Source organism: Sorghum bicolor, chromosome 6, assembly GCF_000003195.3.
Source record: "Sorghum bicolor cultivar BTx623 chromosome 6, Sorghum_bicolor_NCBIv3, whole genome shotgun sequence".
In the NCBI taxonomy this organism is placed as follows: Eukaryota; Viridiplantae; Streptophyta; class Magnoliopsida; order Poales; family Poaceae; genus Sorghum; species Sorghum bicolor.
This window is the reverse complement of record NC_012875.2, coordinates 42,391,806-42,414,213: the sequence shown is the minus strand read 5'-3', so window position 1 is coordinate 42,414,213 and position 22,408 is coordinate 42,391,806. Positions and strand designations below refer to the sequence as shown.

The 22,408-nt window shown below is 45.2% G+C and overlaps 3 protein-coding genes and 1 long non-coding RNA gene across 4 annotated transcripts; 3 read left to right on the top strand and 1 right to left on the bottom strand.

Moving 5' to 3' along the window:
- LOC8072067 (desiccation-related protein PCC13-62) lies at nt 1,922-3,504 on the top strand. The gene is made up of 3 exons (XM_002447716.2): nt 1,922-2,482; nt 2,580-2,805; nt 2,927-3,504. The coding sequence occupies exons 1-3, from the start codon at nt 2,103-2,105 to the stop codon at nt 3,296-3,298; spliced, it is 978 nt and encodes a 325-aa protein (XP_002447761.1). The 5' UTR covers nt 1,922-2,102; the 3' UTR covers nt 3,299-3,504.
- On the top strand, nt 4,887-6,480 carry LOC110436082. Its single transcript, XM_021462223.1, has 3 exons — nt 4,887-4,997; nt 5,078-5,149; nt 5,317-6,480. The coding sequence occupies exons 1-3, from the start codon at nt 4,910-4,912 to the stop codon at nt 6,462-6,464; spliced, it is 1,308 nt and encodes a 435-aa protein (XP_021317898.1). The 5' UTR covers nt 4,887-4,909; the 3' UTR covers nt 6,465-6,480.
- Nucleotides 6,395-6,959, bottom strand: LOC8075247. The gene is made up of 2 exons (XR_002453755.1): nt 6,795-6,959; nt 6,395-6,705 (listed from the first exon to the last, which is right to left on the bottom strand). It is a non-coding gene; the product is annotated as an uncharacterized LOC8075247 (long non-coding RNA).
- Nucleotides 15,980-17,241, top strand: LOC8075246 (transcription factor Sox-1). Its single transcript, XM_002447715.2, has 2 exons — nt 15,980-16,084; nt 16,440-17,241. Exon 2 carries the CDS (start codon nt 16,475-16,477, stop codon nt 16,817-16,819), a length of 345 nt encoding a protein of 114 aa, XP_002447760.1. The 5' UTR covers nt 15,980-16,084; nt 16,440-16,474; the 3' UTR covers nt 16,820-17,241.

Here is a 22,408-nt window from a genome sequence, read left to right as displayed (position 1 = left end):
GATTTGTGCACAAAAATAACTCACACACGGTCACAACAACCCACGATCTCGATCGGCCGCCCACCTGCGTTTAAGCTGCCAATGTGCGGATCTACACAGTCAGATCGATTACAGTGGCCAGGCCACTACAGTGCCATGATCGGTGCTTACGATTTACGAACAATCAGGACACGTAAATTTCCACATCGTACTATAGTTTAATTGTTGTGAGCCGACGTTGATACTCATTTCATTCCAAAATAAATACACATCTCGTGTATAGATACTATTTTTTAAGTCAGACTAACAGTATCCGTATAATGTATCTTTAAATAAGTTTATTATAATTTATTTTATATTAAATTCAATAATCATTATACATCATAAATATTAGTACCATTTTATATATATACATGCAAAATTTAAAAGTTTAGCTTCTCCAGAAGCAAGATATGCATCTATTTTAGAACGAGAGGAGTATACGTAAGCTGACCGCAATACTCACAGGGCTCGCAAAATTTGTAGTAATTTCTCACTACTAGAATATATAGATTTTAGGAGACAACCTCTCTAATTAACAAAGAGGGACACATTTAGTGACCGCCTCTAGAAATAGCTAGACAATCTCGAGGCAAATACCCGCCTCTGTTAATATCATCCTAAGGTGGTCTCTTTTATTAATTGATTGTTAACAAAGGCATTGGAAATGGCTATTACCAGAGGCGGTTATCTTAACATACTCGTCTTCAAAAATAGTTGCATAAAAATAATTCATAATCTTTTCATATGAAGTTGGGTGAAGATTAGCTTTGTATCAAAACTATAGCAGTTGTTGTGATCTACAACTTTGTAGTAAGTTTTTTATTTAAAATTGTTTAGTGACCTAAATTTGTTTCAAAGTTCTCGGATGTTGAAATTTAAAATTTTCAAATAATTAACCTCGAATATTGACATGGTCTATACTAAAGCTATAGTTATCAATACAATCTATAGCATTGTAGTTGAATTATTTTTTATTTAAAAGTTGTTTAGAGTCTTAAATACCTTTTTTGGTTCTCAGATTTTGAAATTCAAAATTTAGGATTCTTGAACAATTTTGGATGTTCACATGGTTAATATCAAAATTGTAGTGGCTTATCTAATCTACATGTTTTCTATTGATAAGCTTTTGATTTGAAGTTTTTTAGTGTCTCATTTTGTTCTAAATTAACACATTTTGATATTCAGTTTACTGAAATTTTCAGACTATAATCTCGGATGGAGTATAAAATTCTAGTGGTTGATGAGATTTAAAATTTTCTAATTAATCTTTTTTCATTTGAGATTATAAAATAGAAATGGGGATATATCATTGCTATACGCTACAGTTGTATAGGATTTCCGTTGGGCATGACGGCATGAGGCTCACATCCATTCAAAAGGTAATGATAGCTAGCGGTCGCTTGTATACGTTGTTTCAGCTTTCACATCTACTAGTTGAGTCCGCTTTTCATTTTATTCAGGAGAGGTATGTATATCCTTATGATTTGCCTTTTTGCTGCTTTACTAACATTTGGAGAATGCTGTTTTCTTTTTCCTGCAAGTAGGAGTAGATCATACTTTGTTTCTCTACACTCTTCCTACCCTTCTTTTTGAGCGCACGACGCATGCTTAACTTGCTCCGTTCTCCTCATTTGCATATATCTTGCTTCCTTCCAATCGACCCACCATCTTTATATCTCACAACTGTGAACCCGCAAAAAAAATATCACCAAATCTTGCTTCCAAACTCATCAAACAAAAAAACAAACCGACTATCGCGTTTAAACAACACTACACGTAGTCCTCCGCGCGCCACGACCTTGGCGCGCCACGGCTACCCGTCCCCGTCATTGGCGTCATCGGCCACTCTCACGGCGCCGCCGCCCTCCCCTGAGCTCGCCGCCTATAAATGCTTGCACCGATCACTCCCGTCCCCGGAGCAAAGCAATTAACTGCACGCACACGCACAAGTCAAACGTGCAGCTGAGGCACCGATCATCGCTACGTTATCCTGACTGACGTGTGCGTTGCCAAATCAAGCTACTAGCTAGCTCGTGAGCGATCGAGTGTGTGTCTCGTAGCTAGCTAGCCGCCCGCCGGCAATGGGTATTGCGCCGGCGTCATCGTCGTCCGTCGCCGTGGTGGTCGCCACGGTGGTGGTTTGCCTGTGCGGCGCCTTGGCGCGCGCGCAGGCGCAGGACATGGACAAGGAGTGGGCGCGGCCGCCGTACCGCGGGTTCTTCGGCGCCCCGGGGTCGCTGCTGCCGCAGTCGGACGTGGACCTGCTGGAGTTCCCGCTGAACCTCGAGTACCTGGAGACGGAGTTATTCTGCTGGTCCGCTCTGGGCTACGGCCTCGACGCCATCGACGCCAACCTCACCGGCGGCGGGCCGCCCTCCATCGGCGGCCAGTCCGCCTCCCTCACCCCGCTCATCCGCGACGTCGCCAGCCAGTTCTGCTACCAAGAAGTCGGGCACCTCAGGTATGAAATAAATCATCATCGGAACACCTGAGAACAGTAACAGCCGGCGGAGAACCGAAATGTGACCGGCGTCCGTCTGTATGTGTATGTGCTGCAGGGCGATCAAGCAGACGGTGAGGGGCTTCCCGCGGCCGTTGCTGGACATCAGCGCGGCCAACTTCGGCAAGATCATCGAGCAGGCGCTGAACGCGACGCTGGACCCGCCCTTCAACCCCTACGAGAACAGCGTCAACTTCCTCATCGCCTCCTACATCATCCCCTACGTCGGCCTCACCGGCTACGTCGGCGCCAACCCCAGGCTCCTCACACCTCAGGCCAGAAAGGTATGCGCGCGTGCATCTATCGCATGAACACTCTACTCGTCACCTAGCTTAGTTGCCATCGCACGGCACGGCATGTGCATGCGCCATGCGTACACCAGTCATGTTCTGCGCATGCATGCAGCTGCTGGCGGGGCTGCTGGCGGTGGAGTCGGCGCAGGACGCGGTGATCCGGACGCTGCTGTACGAGCACGGGACGGCGCGGGTGTCGAGCTACGGGGTCGGGGTGGCGGAGGTGACGGCGCACATCTCGGACCTCCGGAACACGCTGGGGAGGAGGGGCGTCAAGGACGAGGGCCTGGTGGTGGCGCCCGAGCTGGGGCCCGAGGGCCTCACCGTGGGGAACGTCATCGCCGGCGACCACCTCTCGCTCGCCTACGACCGCACGCCAGAGGAGATCCTCGGCATCGTGTACGGCACCGGTAACCCCGCCCAGCACGGCGGCTTCTTCCCGCAGGGCGCCGACGGCCGCATCGCCAGGGGGCTCCTCGCGTAAGCAGCAGAGGGATGAAGTTGTCCCCTGCACAGCACGGCGCAGGCTGTAGACTAGTACTAGTAGTATACTATACATGCATGTTTCTGTGTTGGCGTATGTAGTTGTGGCGTGGCCTTGAGTGTGTGCGCGCGCGCGCGTGTAAACTGGAGGATATACATGAATGTTGGTGGAAATAAATAAAGTAAATAAAGGGTTGATGCACTATACGCAAAGGTCGATCGGACGTCTTTTCTTTGGTCTCTAGCCGAGAAATTCCAAAAAGTGACCAAAATAATTTACGGTCTCACTAGTCATATGTTGACAAATTTAGCTGGAATTAATCTAGCAAATTTTGTTCCAAACAATGGAGCATCGACTTGGATCTAGCCATCGCATCCCTTTCAAGGGGATAACTTTATCTCTAACCTCCTGCCTCCGTCCTCATGCTCCTTTGGGCCTAGCTTCGGTAACAATAGGACCGCCTTTGTGGCATCCCCACAACTACTAATCTATTCTGTTTTCAACCTCTCATAAGAGCAACTCTGCCTCCACCATCTTCACCTTTGTCACCGCCATCTACAACCTATCCAGTCCAAGCTCCTCCTCTAGCTTCTCCCATCTCCTAGTGAGCAACACCCCGCTACCTTACCTTGTCGCCTTCTCGTCCACCACCACTACTAGCTCAGAGGCCTCATTTGCCATCTCCTCTATAGCCGGGAGGTCCCTCCCCCCCCCCTCCCCCCCCCCCCCCCGAAACCTCTGACATTGAGTTCATCGGAGTTAGCTATCACTGAAGAAAAAAGGATAAGTCACCAGAGAAGAAGAAGACCGCACCAGTGGCGATGCCACGTTAAGTCATCAGGGTCCGACGACACCGACGATTTTGCCGCAAACAATTATAGCGATCAAAATTTCACCGGCAAGACCCCACTAAAAATTTGGTTAGACCCCTGTGCACCTAGCGGCAGGCAGCAGCAGCATTCTGTACTTTGGAGTCCAACCCAGCAAACAACAGTCCAACCCATCTACTCCCTCCGTCCCTGAAAGAATCAATTTCTAGAGTTGTCCTAAGTCAAACTTTTTAAACTTTAACCAAATTTCTAGAAAAAAATGCTAAGATTTATAGTATCAAATTAGTATTATTAGATTCATCATAAAATATATTTTCATATAATGTGTATTTTATATTATAGATGTTGTTACTCTTTTCTATAAAGTTAGTCAAACTTTAAAAAGTTTGACTGGCACGGATCCTAGGAATTGATTCTTTCAGGGACGGAGGGAGTACTTAATTAGTCCATCTACTCCCTCCATACCAGGATTAGATGACGTTTAGGACATGATTGTGCTTACCAAGGAGTCATTAATTAGGGGCTAATCTTCCGGTTTTGCCCTTATTAAATGGAACCGAAGGTGTTCCCTAGACATGAAAGATTCTCTTCTCTATTGGTTACTGGGCTGATTTCAAGGCACGCATGGGCGAGGGCAGGGGTTCGAACCCTCGCGATTTGCAGGCGAGCGTCTGTCCGTCTACCAGAGCAGGCTCTATTTAACATGCAACAGAGTACTCCTTTCTCTTCCAGTGTTCCAAACGTCATCCACTCTTTCCTTTTCTACTTCTATTTTCTTGCTATGGCTGCATTTGATTTAAACTTGCCATTAGGGAACAATGACTTGGGATTTGATCTAAACGTTGGCTTACAAGAAGATGGCAATATTGGTAAGAAGATGACAGTATTTTCTTGTTTGCTTTTTTTATTCATCCTCCATCGGTTCTTATTTTTCCCCTTTTTTGCACAGGTTTTGACTTGAACTTGCCATTAGATGAGTATGGTGCGGTGGATCTCAACTTCTTACAAGGAAACATTCATGGTAAGCATATTTTTCCCTATATTTAGATCATGGCGTGGAGTAGCATGCAGTCCCAAATGTTTTTTATTTCCTATATTTAGAACATGGCGTGGAGTAGCATGCAGTCCTAAATGTTTTTTATTTCCTATATTTGGAAGATGTCGTGATTGTTTTTTCCTTGTTGCTAGAAAATGTTGCGGCTCCCATTCAAGTAAACCGTCAAAAGATTCAGATGACCGAAGAAGTCCGAAAACAAGTGTACCAAGCATTGTTGGCTAGAAGCAAGAATGGCAAACTTGGCAAGAAAGATACAACAATAGTTGCTAATCAATTTGGATTGAAAGTTAGATCGGTTCAGCGCTTATGGAAGAGAGGTAAAACCCAACTTGCTAATAATATTCCGGTGGAGGTTGCTAGTAGAAAGAGGGGTAGATGTGGTCGTAAGTTGATTCCTCTTGACTTAGAACAATTGCGCAACATTCCTCTCAAGCAACGAATGACCATAGAAGATGTTTCTAGTAGACTTGGGATTAGCAAATCTAGGATACAAAGATATTTGAAGAAGGGAATGCTTAGGCGGCACTCTAGTAGCATCAAACCCTACCTCACTGATGCTAACAAAAAGACTAGGTTGAAGTGGTGCATTGACATGATTGAGCAAGGTTTGCTTGATGACCCAAAGTTTAAGGATTTTTTTGACTTTGTGTTTATTGATGAGAAGTGGTTCTACCTTAGTCAAAAATCTGAGAAATACTACTTGCTACCCGAGGAAGATGAACCACATCGCACTTGCAAAAACAAAAATTATATTCCTAGGATCATGTTTTTGTGTGTGGTTGCTCGGCTAAGATTTAGAGATGGAGAATGTGTGTTTGATGGAAAAATAGGTTGCTTTCCACTTGTCACTTATGAAAGAGCTATTAGAGATAGTGGCAATCGCCTACGTGGAGCTCTAGTAGTCAAGCCAATTCAATCAATTACAAGAGATGTGATAAGAGATTTCATGGTGAATAAAGTGTTGCCGGCAATTCGAGCCAAGTGGCCAAGAGAGGATGTGGACAAGCCTATTTTCATACAGCAAGATAATGCACCTTCTCATTTAAAAGTTGATGATCCTCAGTTTTGTGAGGTTGCTAAACAAGATGGGTTCGACATTCGGCTTATATGTCAACCACCCAATTCTCCAGATTTTAACATTCTAGACTTGGGGTTTTTTCGGGCTATTCAAGCTATTCAATACAAGAAAAATGCAAAAACAAAAGAAGATTTAATTCCAATCGTGCAGCAGGTACATTCATCACATGTTCTCTTGTTACATTTCATCGTCAACAACTAAATGGATTACTCATTGTTACATTGAACACATGCTTTGTAGGCATTCCTGGAATATTCTCCACTAAAAGCAAATAGGATCTTTGTCACTCTCCAAACTGTTTTGAAGGAAGCCATGAAGATAAAAGGATGCAACAAAATCAAAATTCCTCACTTGCAAAAGGAAAGACTAGAGAGAGAAGACCGGCTGCCACTGCAGATTTCTTGTGAACCTTCACTGCTTGCCGAAGCAATTGCTAGCCTCCCTGCAAATTAGAAGAAGCATGTTAGATGAATGTTTAGAAGCTTGCTAGTACCATGCATGTTAGATGAATGTTTAGAAGCTTGCTGGTACCTTGCTGCGGTCTTTGCTTCATGCATTTTGTCAACGTGCTCTTGCAACCTCTTTGTAACATGATCAGGTAAAATGATTGTGTTACCTCTCAACACTAGTTCATCCACATTAGGGATGTAGATTTCACAATCAAACCCTTCCTGGCAATGAAACAGCTTTGCTGGTAGGTCATAGTCTTCGTGTAGAAGTCCGCAGCGGGCACAACGGCGAGCGTTGCGGAGAGCTTGGTAGCACTCTTCGCTGAAGACACCGCCAGCATGGAAGGTGCCGCAGCGAGGACACAGTGACACGACAGAGTCAGACACCATCTCCTCGACGGCGGAGTCGGGCACCATGTCCACGTCGGAGTCGGGCACTATCTCCTCGAGGCGGAATCGGGCACCATGTCCACGACGGAGTCCGGCACTATCTCCTCGACGGCGGAATCGGGCACCATGTCCACGACGGACTCCGGCACTATCTCCTCGACGGCGGAGTCTGGCACCATGTCCACGACGGAGTCAGGCAGCAGCCTCTCCCTCACGTTCTGCACGTACGACCATGTCCACGACGGAGTCAGGCTAGCTGTGGACTTCTGCATGTTCTTTACGTTCTGAAAAAAATTGACAAAAGCACCGAGAGGACGTCCTCGTCGATCTGCACGTTCTGGATGGCCGCCCCGTCGCTCTGGTCTCCGAGGACGGCGGCCCTGTCGCTCTGGTCTCCGAGGACGACGGCCCCGTCGCTCTGGTCTCCGAGGATGGCCGCCCCGTCGCTCTGGTCTCCGAGGACGACGCGGCGGCCTCCGAGCTCGGCCTCGACGACGGTGGCGCCAGCGTCGGCGACGGACTGTAGGACGGCGGCGGGACGGCCCCTCTGCGTCTCGCCGAGGTGGCCGAGCACGGACTGCTCCGCGGCCTGCATCAGCGCGGCGGCCCTAGGAGCAACGCGATCGCGACGTCCGTGCTCGATCGGTCCCTGGGAGCAACGAGACCGCAACGGACGACGCAGAGGGGTCGCGTTCCTTCACCACGGTCGCGTTCAGTCACTTCGGCGATGAACTGCAGGACGGCGACGTTGTTAGCAAGCGGCGAAGGAGCGCATGCGCGGCGGCAATTTGATGCGGGCGAGACGCGGAGTAATTGGGGGCGGGGACCGAGACATCCGTTCGCATGCTTCCGTTGTGGACGTTCGTGGATCGAGGCAGAATACCAAAGGGCAAGGGCAGTGCGGTCCAGAACGTCCGTTCGCATGCTACAACGTCATTTTTTGAGAAACTAGAGAGGATGTGCAGAACGTCATTTATTCCTGGTATGGAGGGAGTACTTATTGACTTAATTAGCCCACATGATCCATACATGAACTGGAGAAGCCGAGAAGACAAAACTTGGCCTTAGCTTGCCTTCGAGGCTCCGATCCAGTGTTATTAGCGCACCCTTTCACCTTCGACAGGCAGGCTATGGGCAGTTTGGCTCCGTATCGTGACGAATCGCCTGCCTGCCGCCGGCCACCGGCATCGCCCCTAGCGCTGCTCGTTCTCCGGCTGTCGGCTGCTCCAAGACATCTAGACAAGACAAGGTACCCCTCAGGCCTCATCCCTCTCAAATTCCCAATTACGCAGTTTGTAAGTGATGATCAAGATTAATTCTGAATTTTGGATTTTTAGGGTTCTTTTCTAGCTACAGTACAATACAATCTGAAGTTCTGAACCTGGATTCTTAGAAGTCACCTATGGGTATGTTTGGTTTGTAGTTCCTAGCATTAGGAGGGTAAGGCAGAACTTGCCCAGTTGTGCTATAGAAAAAATGTGCCTCCAATATTAAATGAGGGCCAAATTTTCTGGTGATGGCTAACTTTGCCTTGGTATGTTGCCATGTTGGGTTCTAAAACCAAAGTTTAAAAAATATTGTCTTTGTGTGCTACAAAACAAAGAATATTAGAATTTTGTTGGAATGGAACTATGAAATGGCCAAATCGAACTATCGAAGAAAGAGCAAAGGTGAGCTTGTGCGAGAAGAGAAAAGAAATTACGAAAGAAAAAAAGGGCATGACGACAGCATCTGGTTGGCCCGTGCACGGGCATTTTAATACTTTGGTGGACTCTGGTCGCAAAATAAGGAAGTTTATAGGCCTTATTCGACTTTACTCATTCCAGCCCATTAAAGGCCTTCGAGTGCTACTCCATGCCAGGCTGTGTCTTCCCCGTGAATGAGGCCCAACGGATGCTATGCGAACAGACAAAGAGTCCTTTTCCTTCTCACAAAAACAAATACACACTCTTTCCCTTCTCAAAAACAGGAAATCAAAAAAAAAAAAGTACACCGTGGCGTTTGGTGGAGATCCAGATTGTCCGAAACGTTTCTCTGCCGAAATGGAATCATGTGGCAATAATTAGTGAAATCATTTGGCTGTTGATCCAGTCTCCTTGAAATAAACTAGACCTGTAGGGTCAAATTTGGAGTATTTTCAGTTAGAATCTAGAGTCAGCCTATTTATTGGCTTAACAACATACGTATTATTTGAAATGTACTGTAAAACATCTATTTAGGAGAAATGTTCTAGATGTTCCAAGCTCCACGGAAACGCTTTATATTTTCTCTGGATTATGCATATTCACTTTAGAAACCGAAATGTTTATGGCATCCAAATGCACCTTAACACTCCGTTTGGATGTAGATATTGAGACCTAGAATTTGGAATTAGAAATGAGTTTTCAAATCTATTGTTTGGATGTCCAGTATTGTGAGATGGAATTGAAGCTCATTTCTATGGTATTCGTCTATAACTGAATGAACCTCTCTTCAAAAGTGAGCTCAACCTCGTATTGGATATAATTCACTCCATCGAACACCGTCGGTTGCTCTCGCCTAACCATCACCGCTACCGGACGCTCCGGCCAATAGCCGCTACAGGCGGAGCTCGGCCCACTGCGCTCAGGTGGAAGGGGTGCGTGCAGCGCGAAGTGCAGGGAGCAGTGCAGGGAAGCGGAGCGCCATAGAGGGCAGGAGAAGAGCGGAGCGGCGTGAAGGTAGGGCGAGCGCGTGGAGGGTAGAAGAGTGTCTCCAAGAGTTCTCAATAAAGCCTCCAATCTAGAATTTTTGGCAAGAATAAAGAAACTGATCTCTAAGAGTTCCCAATCCCACCTCCTAATCTTTTTTCACTTGAAAAAAAATCAATAAATGCGTGGATATATTTGTTTTCCATGCACGTATCAGTTTGCTAATCTAAGGTGGAAGGACATGGAAAAAGAGTTGGAAAAAGTTTCCAATGTAAATGTACAAGAGAAAAGAATATATAAAAGTGGTTAGGATAATTTAAAAATAGTATATAATTTTTTATGTAAAATTATCTTTTATATTTTAGGAGTGAATTATTAGAAACTGTTGAAGGTTGTCTCATTTATTTCTCACAATACTTTTTAGCAAGCCCATAGTTTTGTGAAAAAAATCTTGACAAATATTGGAGATACTCTAAGGAAGGTGACATGCCTCAGATTCCATCAAACGCATACTCGAGATCGATGGATGACGGCCACATCCTCACATGTCTCTTCCATGTCACCAGCCACATCCAGATCTGCTTCTTCCTCGAGGCCACATTTGGACCCGCTTCTTCTAAGATCGTGTCACATTTGGACCTCGAGTTCAGCAGCATTCCACTTGAGCTATGGTGCATGAACCACACCTGCAAACCAAACACGGTGAAATAATTTTTCATTTCTCAGCACACAATGAACTGGAGCACGATGAAAGTAGTACTCGCATGTCCATAGCCTATGCTTGTGTTACACCTGTCTTCAGGGACTATCTAGTGCCGGTCGTGGCTCTGCCTGCCGACGGGCTTGGCCGGTGTCTGTTTTGCCTATGGTCTACATGGACACATGGTGGCATATACTGCCTCGTCTCAAATTGTAAATTATTTTAAAATATTAAAGAGTCAAATCATTTCAAATTTGATCAAATTTATATAGTAGTATAATAAAATTTATGATATTAACTAAGTATCATTAGATTCTTCATTACTTATTTTCATAATATATCTATTTGATGTCACAAAATTTTGTATTTTTTTTATAATTTTAGTCAAACTTGAGATGTTTTGACTCTCTAAGATTCTTGAAATGACTTACAATTTAGGATAGAGAGAGTAACATTTATACTTATGTAATTTGATTGTGCTAGAAGTATGTCATTTAGGAACATATATATCTTACTTAATGGTTATTAAGCCATTTTTCATATTTTAGTTTATTTTTTGTGACAACAAAGGTGTGTAAATTACATAAAAGTTATAGAGTTTAATTTTTTTTATACAAATTAAATAGGGGCCTAGATGCTTTCATCATGGTTACCGCGAGCAAAATATGATCCAGCAAAGGACTTCGTGACCTCAGCAGATCATTCAGTGGGCTGCTGAGTCCAATGACTAGTTGGTCAAAGTCTTTGTATGACCCAGTGGGACTTGTGATCCGGGCCTTGTTTAGTTCCCAAAAATTTTGCAAAATATAAATAGTACCACTTTCGTTTGTATTTGACAAATATTATCCAATCATATACTAACTAGACTTAAAAGATTCGTCTTGTCAATTCCGACCAAACTGTGCAATTAGTTTTTATTTTCGTCTATATTTAATACTTTATGCATGCGTCTAAAGATTTGATGTGACGGAAAATCTGGAAAATTTTGCAAAGTTTTTTGGAACTAAACAAGGCCCCACTGACATATCACATGATGAGAAATATTTCGGGCCTTGTTTAGTTCCTTCCTGAAATTTTTTCGCGATACTATAGTATTTTCGTTTGTTTGTGGTAATTATTATCCAATTATGGACTAACTAGGCTCAAAAAATTCGTCTCGTAAACTTCGACCAAACTGTGCAATTAGTTTTTATTTTCGTTTATATTTAATACTCCATACATGTGTTTAAAAATTTAATGTGATAGAGAATCTTAAAAAGTTTTTGAATTTTGGTTGGAAGTAAACAAGGCCTCCGTATATTTGCACTAGCCACTGAAGGAATCAAACAATAGTGTGTCACTGTATGACTTGGTGTGACATTTGGAGGCCAGTGGATCATCCGGGGATGATTGTGTATGTCGGCTTTTTCCAATGACTAGCAACCTCTTCACCCTATGTATAAATGCTACCCTCGGCTTATTTTGGAGCTGCTCATACACCTTACTGTTGCCGACACCTATAGAGAGGATAACGAAACATTTGTAGAACCACCTAAGCCAAGAAGTGAGATTTGAGGGTTAGCCTTGAGTGTTATCGGTGTTCTTTCTTGGGTTCTTTAAGTTGGAAGATTAAAGACTTGTTACTCTTGGTGTTTGTCAACACCTAGGTAGTCCAATGGAGGACTTGATGACCTTCCTTGGTGGAGTCATTGTTGATGAGACTCTACAAACTTGTACATGGTATATAACCCACCGTGCTAGAGCGGTGAACATGTATTCACTAGTGAAAGAAGCTTCACCAAGTCTTCGCTCTAGGTTCACTGCCATGTAGTCCGTTGCACCCGAGCCTCCAACTTGCCCTTCACATGAGCAACCCGGTCCTTCATAGCCAAGTCATGTTCTTGATATTCTCCGCCTAGGCGCATGACACCATGCCATGTGTCATACACAATGAGCTCCAACAAAGCACTAGTTGAGCCTTGGAACATAACCATGCCCATCTCTTCCATAGGTCACCTAAATTGTTAGTCAATTATCAAAATTAAACTTGGACCTTTCAGTAGGGAGAATAATTAAACTAGGACCTTTCAGTAGGGAGAATGAATTAGTGTGGAGAAAGGAGAGATAGAGGAGACGACTAGTATAAAAGAAAAAAAGAAGATATAGTTACTCCTTGACTGGTGGGACCCAATATGTATTTGGGATGGAGTATCTACAATGGAGATTCTCTAATAACCCTAGAAATGATATTGAGGTGGCACTAATATCACCCTATGGATGATGGTCTATGGGCGACCTAAGACTATCTCCAACAATTGTTACCCAAAATACAATACTCATTTGTCCTTTGGGTAGCGCTACAGGTAAAAGGTTCCATACCTATTTTTAGTCTTCTCCAACAACAAGACCTAAAAGACAACACTCTCTGCAAATAGGTCTCAAGGAGAGAGGATACCCAAATTTGGGTTATGCCTCTCTTGATACCCAAAATGGGTCTTCTGTATGGGTAATCTGTTGGAGGCTATAGGTATTGTGTTGGAGACCCATTTTGGGTTTGGGTTCCCAAATGGGTCTCCTATTGGAGACAGCCTAATGGAGGGATGCTTTGAATATACTTCATCCGTACAGGAATTAGAAGTCGTTTAGGATAGCGACACTGTCTCTAAAACACAACTTTGATCTCTTATTTTTATAAAAATATTTAATAAAAAATGATATATGTATACTTTTATAAAAATATTTTTCAAGATAAATTTATTTATATAATTTTATATTTACAAATTTAATAATTTAAAAGTTATTAATAATTTATATTCTCAATATTTGACTTAACCATTGTCCAAAACGATTTCTAAATCCATATGGAGGATAAGCGTTCTTTTCGTTACTGCAAAATGAATTGCCTTTCCGGTTTAGCTTTTTGCGAGATTATTCTTTCCAAGTTACCGCATCTAGCATTCCCTCGCAGAAATACTCTTCCAAAGCTCTCGCTATGCATGCTGATGCGGTGATGCCCCACAACAGCGCAAGAGATTTGATGGATCCGATCCCATGGTCACGGCCTACATTGCTCTCGTTCATTCCCTGCCACGATCGATGCGTTTCCCAAGGAAAAGGTCCTGATCATGATATGGTTACTATACTGGATGCAACCCTGCACTGGTCAGATTATTCCCTCAGATGTTCACATCCTCCTTTCAAATTCCTTCCGGCCATCGGTGCAGTATTCTAGTCCGTGTCGTTGAGACTTTTGCGAAGCTGACGACGAGCGGTGGTGGTGTGGTAGCCCGATATTTGTAGCCTAAACGCGTGAACTGATGATTACACAAAGAAGAAACATCTTGTAAAATCGCCATCAGAACAACGAACCAGCAGAGCTCCAACACGACTCTTGCCTGCGAATATCTATATCAGAAGGTGGTGGCACTTGTCACGATACGATACGATACATCAGAGAAAGCGATTAGTACGTTGAATCGTCGTTTTTCTCTTAACCCGAGAAGAGGAGGGATCAATGGCGTTGCTTGCAAGAGAGGGACGGCAGGCCGAGATTCAGAGCAGAGATGCCCACACTGCAAACATGTCGACATGCATGCATGGGTGAGCATGGACGATTGTGTTTGACCGGCCGGAATGTACACCGGCTGGAATGACCGGAGGAGCTAATAATGCAGGCTGGCCGGTGCGGAGGAGATAGGGTTTGGTCGTGGTGGGGTTAAGGTGTTGACACCTTAGCTTGTTCTCTGGTGCCTTTGGACCAAATTAAAGGGAACAGCTCGCACCTAAAAACGAATGGACACTGCTCGGTGGTCGGAAGGGTGGCCTGGTGCCGGTGGTGCCTACTCCCTAGTTGCTTTCAGTTTTTTTTTTTTCCGAATAGTTGCTTTCAGTTCTCAAGATACTCCTATCACCTAGAGAGAAAGGAATCGTCCCGATCCGACGCGCTGCCGATGTGGCGCAGCATGCACGCGCTGCGTAAAATGACATGCTTGATGGTGCGTGCACGCACATTGGTGCGTACATAGTGTTTTGTCTTTTTCATATGCAGAATTTTTTTAGTGTACAGTCAGCCGTGGAGATTGGAGTAGGGTAGCAGCAGATTTTTCTCTCTCTTCTTTTTTTTTTCTTCTTCTTGTGGCTTTGTGCCTTTGTTGAGGTATGGCCACTACTATTTCCACTGCGTTTTATTTTATCCTCCGTCTCCTGATGATCCGCGATCCGGAGACAGGTTCGACTAGTCGAGCATCCACGACCACGAATGGACGAGATAACACGGCTAACACGCGACGCGAACGCCACACACAGACCGTGAGCGAGCCTGCGTGCGTTTTCGATGCGGAACTCTAAAGAGTAGTAGGACTACAGAATGTACGTTGGCGCGGCGCGGACGAAGAAATCGCCGGCCGGATCGAATCGAATCCTCCACGGCACTACCACAGCAGGCACGGCACTACCACACCAAGAATCTGGTGACGTGTGGCTAGCTAGGGACCGGACGGCGGACGCCGTGGTGCGCGCTGCGAGATTGAGAAAGCCGACGACGTGCAGGTGAAGAGATGGGGACGGACGGGGTCCGTGGCCGGCCGTGGGGCGGGCGTTCACGAGTCTGGAGTCTGGACCAGCGCCGTCCGCTACCGTGGGCGCCCTCTCCGGTCTCCGCTCGCTCGCTGCCCATAGATTGGGAAACAGAATTATCTCTCTCTATATATATATAAAAGATTTGGATAGAGAGGAGGAGGAGGAGACTCGTTCTAGAACCGTCTGCGGCGTGAGATTTGTTGGGTTCCCCGGCCGGCCGAACGGCTTCCCGCCTCCGAGAACCCGAGGCCGGAGGCAGGCAAACCCGTTGGCGTTTGCTCGCAACCGACGCGACAGGCGGGCGAGCCAGCTGCGCAACCCGCCAAGCTCCACACGCCCCACAGAGCCCATCGTTTCCCGCCACCTCAAAGAAACCGCCCCTCTTTTTCTAATCAAAACCCGCCGAAATGACCGCTTTGCCAGTAAAAATCCCGCCGCCGGCGGCTTGGCTGGGAGCCCGGGCGGGCGCGCTGCTGGGCCAGCCGGGACGAGGGCACGGCCGTCGTCGGCGTCGTCACAATCCACGCTGCTGACCACACGACTAGTTAATCCGCTGGCTGGCGCCTTGCTTCAGAGCAGGTACAATAATGGACTTATAGCCAAACTAATACTGATGTGGAGGAGAGAAGAGAGGAGAGAGATAATAGCTTGGCTCTTAGTTAAACACCAAGCTGAGCACGGATGCATAGGTATTAGTGGGTCCAAAAAGCAAATGTTGTGAGAAGAAAGAAGAAAGAGAATGTGTTTTAGAAACAAGTAGGAGACAACTTATTGTATAACTTGGCTCTAATTATTTGGCTTATAGCCAAGCACTTGCCTCTATTATTGACTTTGCTCTTAGCGCTGGATTAGTAGCTTCAAAAACCAGTGGGCGAAATCGATGGTGCGTGTGGGTCCAGGAGGCCAGTGGCGCGGGGTGGAGAGGAATCCCGGGCCGCGCCCGATCCTGCCCGCGGGCAGTGCCACTGCCACCCACTGTATAAAAGCGACGAGTGCTCGCCGTGCTGCCGCAGTTTGCCGCTCTGCTGCGCCTCAGCAGCCAGTTTCTCCCGTCTGGTAAGCTCCTCCTCCTATTCCTTCACTTCTACAGTTCTACGCCTACCTAGGAGAAGAGAAACACACCGCTGTTCTGGATCCATTCCTCCTTTTTAAGATTTTTTTAAAATTCAAATGTGTGCTGCTTCTGCTGGTGGAGTAGAGTGCTAACCTGCTGAAATGGATCACTAACTGGGTTCCTTCTTCGGTGCATGAAGTAGCTCTCAAATCATTAAAACTTGTGTGTTGGGCTTCAGTCCTCTAATTAAATCTTATCCACCTATGGAAACTCTGCGTACAATCACTTTTCTTTAGCGATCCTTGTAGTTGTAGTACGTGATTCAATCAGTCGTCCTAATGGTGGTTATCCATCCAGGGACAGGAAAGTGAGCAGAGAACCAGGAGGAGCTGATGGCGTCCAACTACGTCGACACCGTGGTGGAGGAGAGCAGGTTCCACGGCCACCACCACCACCACCACCACCACCACCACAGCAGCAGCACGACGCCGACCGGCGCGGCGGCGTCGCCCAAGACGATGCGGAGGAGCTGGTCGTCCGCCTCGTCCGCCCACAGCCACGGCTCCACGCCCAAGTGCGTGTGTGCGCCGGCCACTCACGCAGGCTCCTTCAAGTGCCGCCTCCACCGCAGCAGCTCCCACAGCCACCCGGCGTCCCCTCCGTCCCCGGCCACCACCTCCGCCGCGCCGCCGCCGGCCGCGGCCGCGTCCTCCTCCCGTACCGTCGCGGCGCAGTGACGGCGCGGCGCCCGTCTGTGTCAACCAAGAAACGCCGGCCCACCACAGCAGTGAGGAGGAGAGGAGAAGAGAGAAACGGAAAAAAAGGGAAAACGTACTCACCCTCTGTTATGTGACACAAGAAAGGGAGCTTATTTCTTCCTCCCTTCATCTTCATGCCAATGGCCAAACAAAATTCCCAATTCCTTTCACTTTCTCCCTTCGTCTTTTTGTTGTTGGGATCGATTGATCGAGTCTCCCTAGATTGGCCTTCCCTTTCCCTCCCTCCATCAGAAGAAATTCTCCTGCTTGTACTAGGCATCCCGCTCGCCTCCTCCACTGAAATGGAACGGGCCCGATTGGTAGAGTATGTGTGATGGTGACATGGAGTTCACTTATGTAATTACCATTTCAGTAAATCAATGTTCTTGCAGGAACTGTGATTTTGGTGGGTCTGCTGGTTACTCTTTTACCACTTCGTTGTGGAGATCTTGAAATTGCATCGATTATTTGCTACAACGATACTAGGAAACAGGATTGGTGGATTGGGATCCAGATTTGTTGGATGGTGAAACGTAGCAATCACACGAGCTTATATATAAAATGATGTCATAGGATTGTTTCTTTGTTGGTTCAGTTCATCTCACCTGAAAGTCTGCTCTGTCAGTAAAGTGAGGCATGGAGGTATTGGTTATCCTGTGATTCTTAGTGCTCATGTAATGCTTGTGCAGTAGTCTGACGGAGCCTGCATAGATCCATTCCGTCCTCACGTGTAAATGTTTCAGAGCTCCCCGGCCTCAATGCATCGACCATAGATGCACTTGTACCTGCAGCCTGCAGATGCAGCATTCTGAATGATGGTAACATGCATGTGCCATTCATTAGCTGAAGGAGAACAGTGCAACCAAATCTATTGCGATGTGGCGCCGAATCGCAGTAAATCTGTACGATCCTGTTGATGTGCACAAGCACAGGGTTCGCTGGCAGGAGACGGTTGGCATGTCAAGATCCGTAGCTGATCAAGATTTTATTAGCCGCCCAATCTTGCTTAGCAGCATGCAGGTCCTACTGTATCATACTAGTGCGCATTGTTTGTGTCAGTTGGATGATATGTTTTTGGTTGGGTGCTGGTCCTGTGTTACCTTAAGTCTTGGTGGCTGCTCAACAGAAGCATGTGCCTGTCAATCTCAGTCATGCTTCGACTTCGGGCCGAGTTTGTTTGAGTTTAGCCAAGATAGGGCTGAAGAAGGTTCATGTTTAGTTCTCTTAAACATGGAATTGTCATATGGGTGAAGTGTAACGGACTGGCAAGAACAACGGCTACAAAGCAGATCTTCAGTAGCAACTACATAAAAAAAGGCTTCAGTCGTGCCTTGTAGTTGATGTGTTCAGGTTCAGAAGATGAGCGGTGTTCAGGTTGATAGTGGTATGCTGACACTTCGACAAAAGTAGCATGTATCAGTTACAACAGAAAGTTCGGCGATTGCTCTGTTGGTGCGTGTACAAATCGTTATCTTGTTATTAAAAAAAAAACAAATCGTTGTCTTCAAGACTTCCACATGAAATCAGCCAGTTATCGGTCGATGTGCTCGTGGCCTGAACCTCCTTCTCCCTTGTTATTTTTTTTCCTTTTTGTTGTTGATTTTTTTTTCTTTGTTTCTGTTAGGTTCCTAGGTGGCTCGTCATCTGGGAGCTTTCTCAACACTGATTCTAACTAAGGCCACCTTTCAGACGAGCTGGGCAATACACACAGAGAGGAGATGCCCTGGAGCTGGAAGTGTGAGAAGACATGTCACTTAACTGACCATGCTGGCACTCTGAACTGTTCTTGGTGTAACGGATGATGGAAACTGAAAACATTGGAGGAATATCTTATTTAGTTATTTTGCACGAGCTCATCTCAAAATCATTTACCATCATGGGTCTATCTGATTGATCAGTGCCATTCGTGGTGTATGACGACGTTGCCAACAGTGGTGTCTGAAGGCTGGGTACTCTGCTGTCTGCACTGGATAATTGAGGGAGTACTTTTCGTTCTAACACGGTATACGGATCAAACAGCTTCACTCTCGCATGTTCAGGTTTGGGCTCTATTGACCGGGCAGTATGTGCTCTCTCGGACAAGGCCCAAGGCCCAAGGCCCAAGGAGGACACGAGGGAGCAATAGAGAAGGAGCAGATGCAATTCAGAGGGGATTGACTATTCAGAGAACAAGAACTCTATCTTCAGTTCATCCTCTGGTGCAGCGGTGCCTCTTCTTCTTCCTCCTCTACCTCAAGTTTCCACCTGCTGTACTTCTAGAACTTTCTAGAGCTATCCCTGTGTTCTTCATCCTCGATTTCCCTCCTTGCTTCCTCTCCCCAACTCTCTCTCTCTCTCTCTCTCTCTCTCTCTCTCTCTCTCTCATATTGTATCAGCTACCGGTATGTATCGTTGCTAATGGAGTTGGTGTGATCGGTTCCTAACAATCTGCTCTCACAAAGACAGAGCACCAAGATGCATGATTTGTAGGCAGATCCGTAGACGCCAAGATCGCGAGGTGTAGCTTAGGCATTGTTTAGTTTCAAAAAATTTTAGAAAATCGACACTGTAGCAGTTTCGTTTATATTTGACAAATTTGTCCAATCATAGATTAACTAAGCTTAAAAGATTTGTCTCGTCAATTCCAACCAAATTGTACAATTAGTTTTTATTTTTATCTATATTTAATACTTTATGCATACGTTTAAAAATTGATGTGACGAGAAATCTAAAAAATTTTGCAAAATTTTTTGGTTACTAAACAAGGCCTCAGAAAGCGTCAGTTCGATACAGCAGAACCAGACGGCCGTTCTGCTGACACAATAGGTTACATGTTCGGTGGGGTGTTAAAGTTTAATGAGTATTGTAGTATTTTTGTTTTATTTAGCAATTACTATCAATCATACACTAATTAGGCTCAAAAGATAATTATTCTCTATCTGTGTTTTTAGTTTCGTAAGTAATCTATATTTAGTACTCCATGTATGTGTTCAAACATTCGATGTGATGGAAGTTAAAAGAAAAACAGGAGCACTTGTTTAGATCCAAAAAGGTTTTGGATTTTGACAATATAAGAGCATCTCCAAGAGCTTGGCTAAAATTAGTAGCCAAATTCTAATGTTTAGCCATTTTGTAAAATAGATAACTTCTTAAAAAAGAAGAGGTTCGCAACAGCCTTGCTATCAGATAGCTAGTGCCAGTGGTTGGCTATATATGGCTAACGAAAATCAAGGGATAGTAAACTTTCTATTTTACAAAACCAAATAGCACATCTGTTGGAATCTATTTTTCTACTATAAAAATTCTAAAAGGCATCCATAATAAGAATAGCAAAGCTGTTGGAGTTGCTCTAACACTTTCTTTTTTTTGACAAACATTGTCCAATTATGAAGTAATTAGACTTAAAAAATTCGTCTCGCGATTTACAGACAAACTATGTAATTGGTTTTTGTTTTCATCTATATTTAATGCTCCATACCATACATATGTCGCAAGATTCGATCTGACACGAAATCTTGAATTTTTTTTTTTGGAGTAAACTAAACAAGGCCCAAATAGAACCTTACGCTCGATTGCGCGTGAACTGTGAAATAGGAGTAATGTCATTGTTATCTGCTCATCTGTGTCACAGAATCCCCGATCCCCGTGCATAGCTATGTTCAGAACATGAATTGCATTGCACATCTACAGGCAGGCTTTGGTGTACCTTGTTTTGAGATGGCTCCAAAACGTTTCTTATGAATGCCAAATTGCCAACCTATGGATGGAGGCTCAGCCGCCCCGGGAACTGAAGGAACAATGGCAGCTGATGCCGGAGCATCCAGTGATCTAACCCGTGCGTTTCCGGACGAACCGGGAATCCAGTGCTCCCGACCAAAAGGCAAAACTAGACTGAAAGTAGAGAGGGGCGTGCTGCTGAGCTGCTGCACCGTCCCTGGAGATATGATCTTGTGCCACTATCACTTTCAGGTTCTGCATCGGCGTCCAGTCCAGGTGAGAAGGTAGGAGGAGAGCAGTGAAGAGGTGCCTGCGTGCCTGCCTGCTCTATCTTTCCTGTCCTGAAACGTGTGATCTCGTGTCGCGGAATCGCATCATTCTGCGACCAAAAAGTTGAGTGTTCTTTATTGTTGGTGACAGCCAGGCGAGTCAGGTCTTCTCTGTAACGATAGCCAAAGAAAAAAAGATGGTTTATCTTCCCTGAAACACGTACCCTTTAAATTCACGTTCTTCTTGTGTGGCACTGGCAACCAAACGATCGATGCATAACTGCAGGCCGCAGGGAGTCCGATCAGATTTGGCGCCCCGGTTCTGATCAGACGCTATGCTGAAGTTAGCCTGACCACTGCTAGCCGTCTCCTAATTTAGGTGGATTCAGATTTTCAGAGACCATGCAGGCGTGCTGGTGTTGAGCGCTAGCTCTCTCGCTCTCTCTCTCTCTCTCTCTCTGCAGGAAAGAGCCGCACAGGGCGCAAATTTAAACCCCCTTTGTTCATCATTTTTCAGTCCAGCTGCTTCTACCAAGATCCTTATTTTGTCCAAGATCACGCTTCCATCCACGGCCACGTGCATGTCTCTGAGGACGGAGGGGCAGACAAGCGCACCCAACAACATGCAAAAGCTGGCCGTGGTTATGCGTCTCATCATTGACGAGGCTGCATCTGCATGCATGAATGCAGAGAGAAAGAATATATATATATATATATATATATATATATATATATATATATATATATATATATATATATATATATATATATATATATATACATGCAAATTACATGTGTTTACTTTAGACATGATAAAGGTACAGATCAAGCTGAATTCACATGCATGCGGCAGAGATAAGATTCTTTGTTCTTGTCCTCAAATAATTGATCAGTGAACTCGAATATATTCTCTCTAGCTAGTGTATATATTCCTCCTGGTTAGTCTCAAACAATGTGGCAATGCCATATGCAGTGACGCAGAAACATTGGCTGTAAGCTTTGCTGGCCTTAGTGACCACCTTTGCTCCCTGCGTTACCAGATGTATGGAGCCGGATTCAGTGACTTTATAGAGCAAAGTCACAATGTAACTTTACTTCAATCTCCACCCTCCAAGTAGCATCTAACGGCTGCAGACACTTCTAGGTTCATCAGCTCACATAGCAGACCACTCACAGCAGGCCAGCGCAAGTGATTTTAAACAAAAGCTTCTAACAGTTTGTAGATTGAAGTAAAAATGACTAGCGCACTAGTAGCAGCTCGTTCTCAAACGAACAGGCTGATGAGAACCTGAATAGAAGTTTATTGATCTTGGTATGTTTTTAATTTTTTTATTTCTTTTTTTTTGTCAACACTGATTAGTAGAACTTGCTTTGGTTAATTTTTTGGTCTTAGATCAGTTGGTTGGATTCCTTGTGGTGGAATTTGTCCACCTAGGTTCAATTCTCGACTTGGCACGGGTGCTTGTATTTTTCCTGGATTTATTCCAGGCGCTACGCTTTCAGTAGTAGGCAACGTCTCTGTAAAATAGCAAGACGTCTATGGTGATTTTTTGGGTGAGTGTATATACGTGTTGTAGACGTCTATATTGTACTGTATAATTCT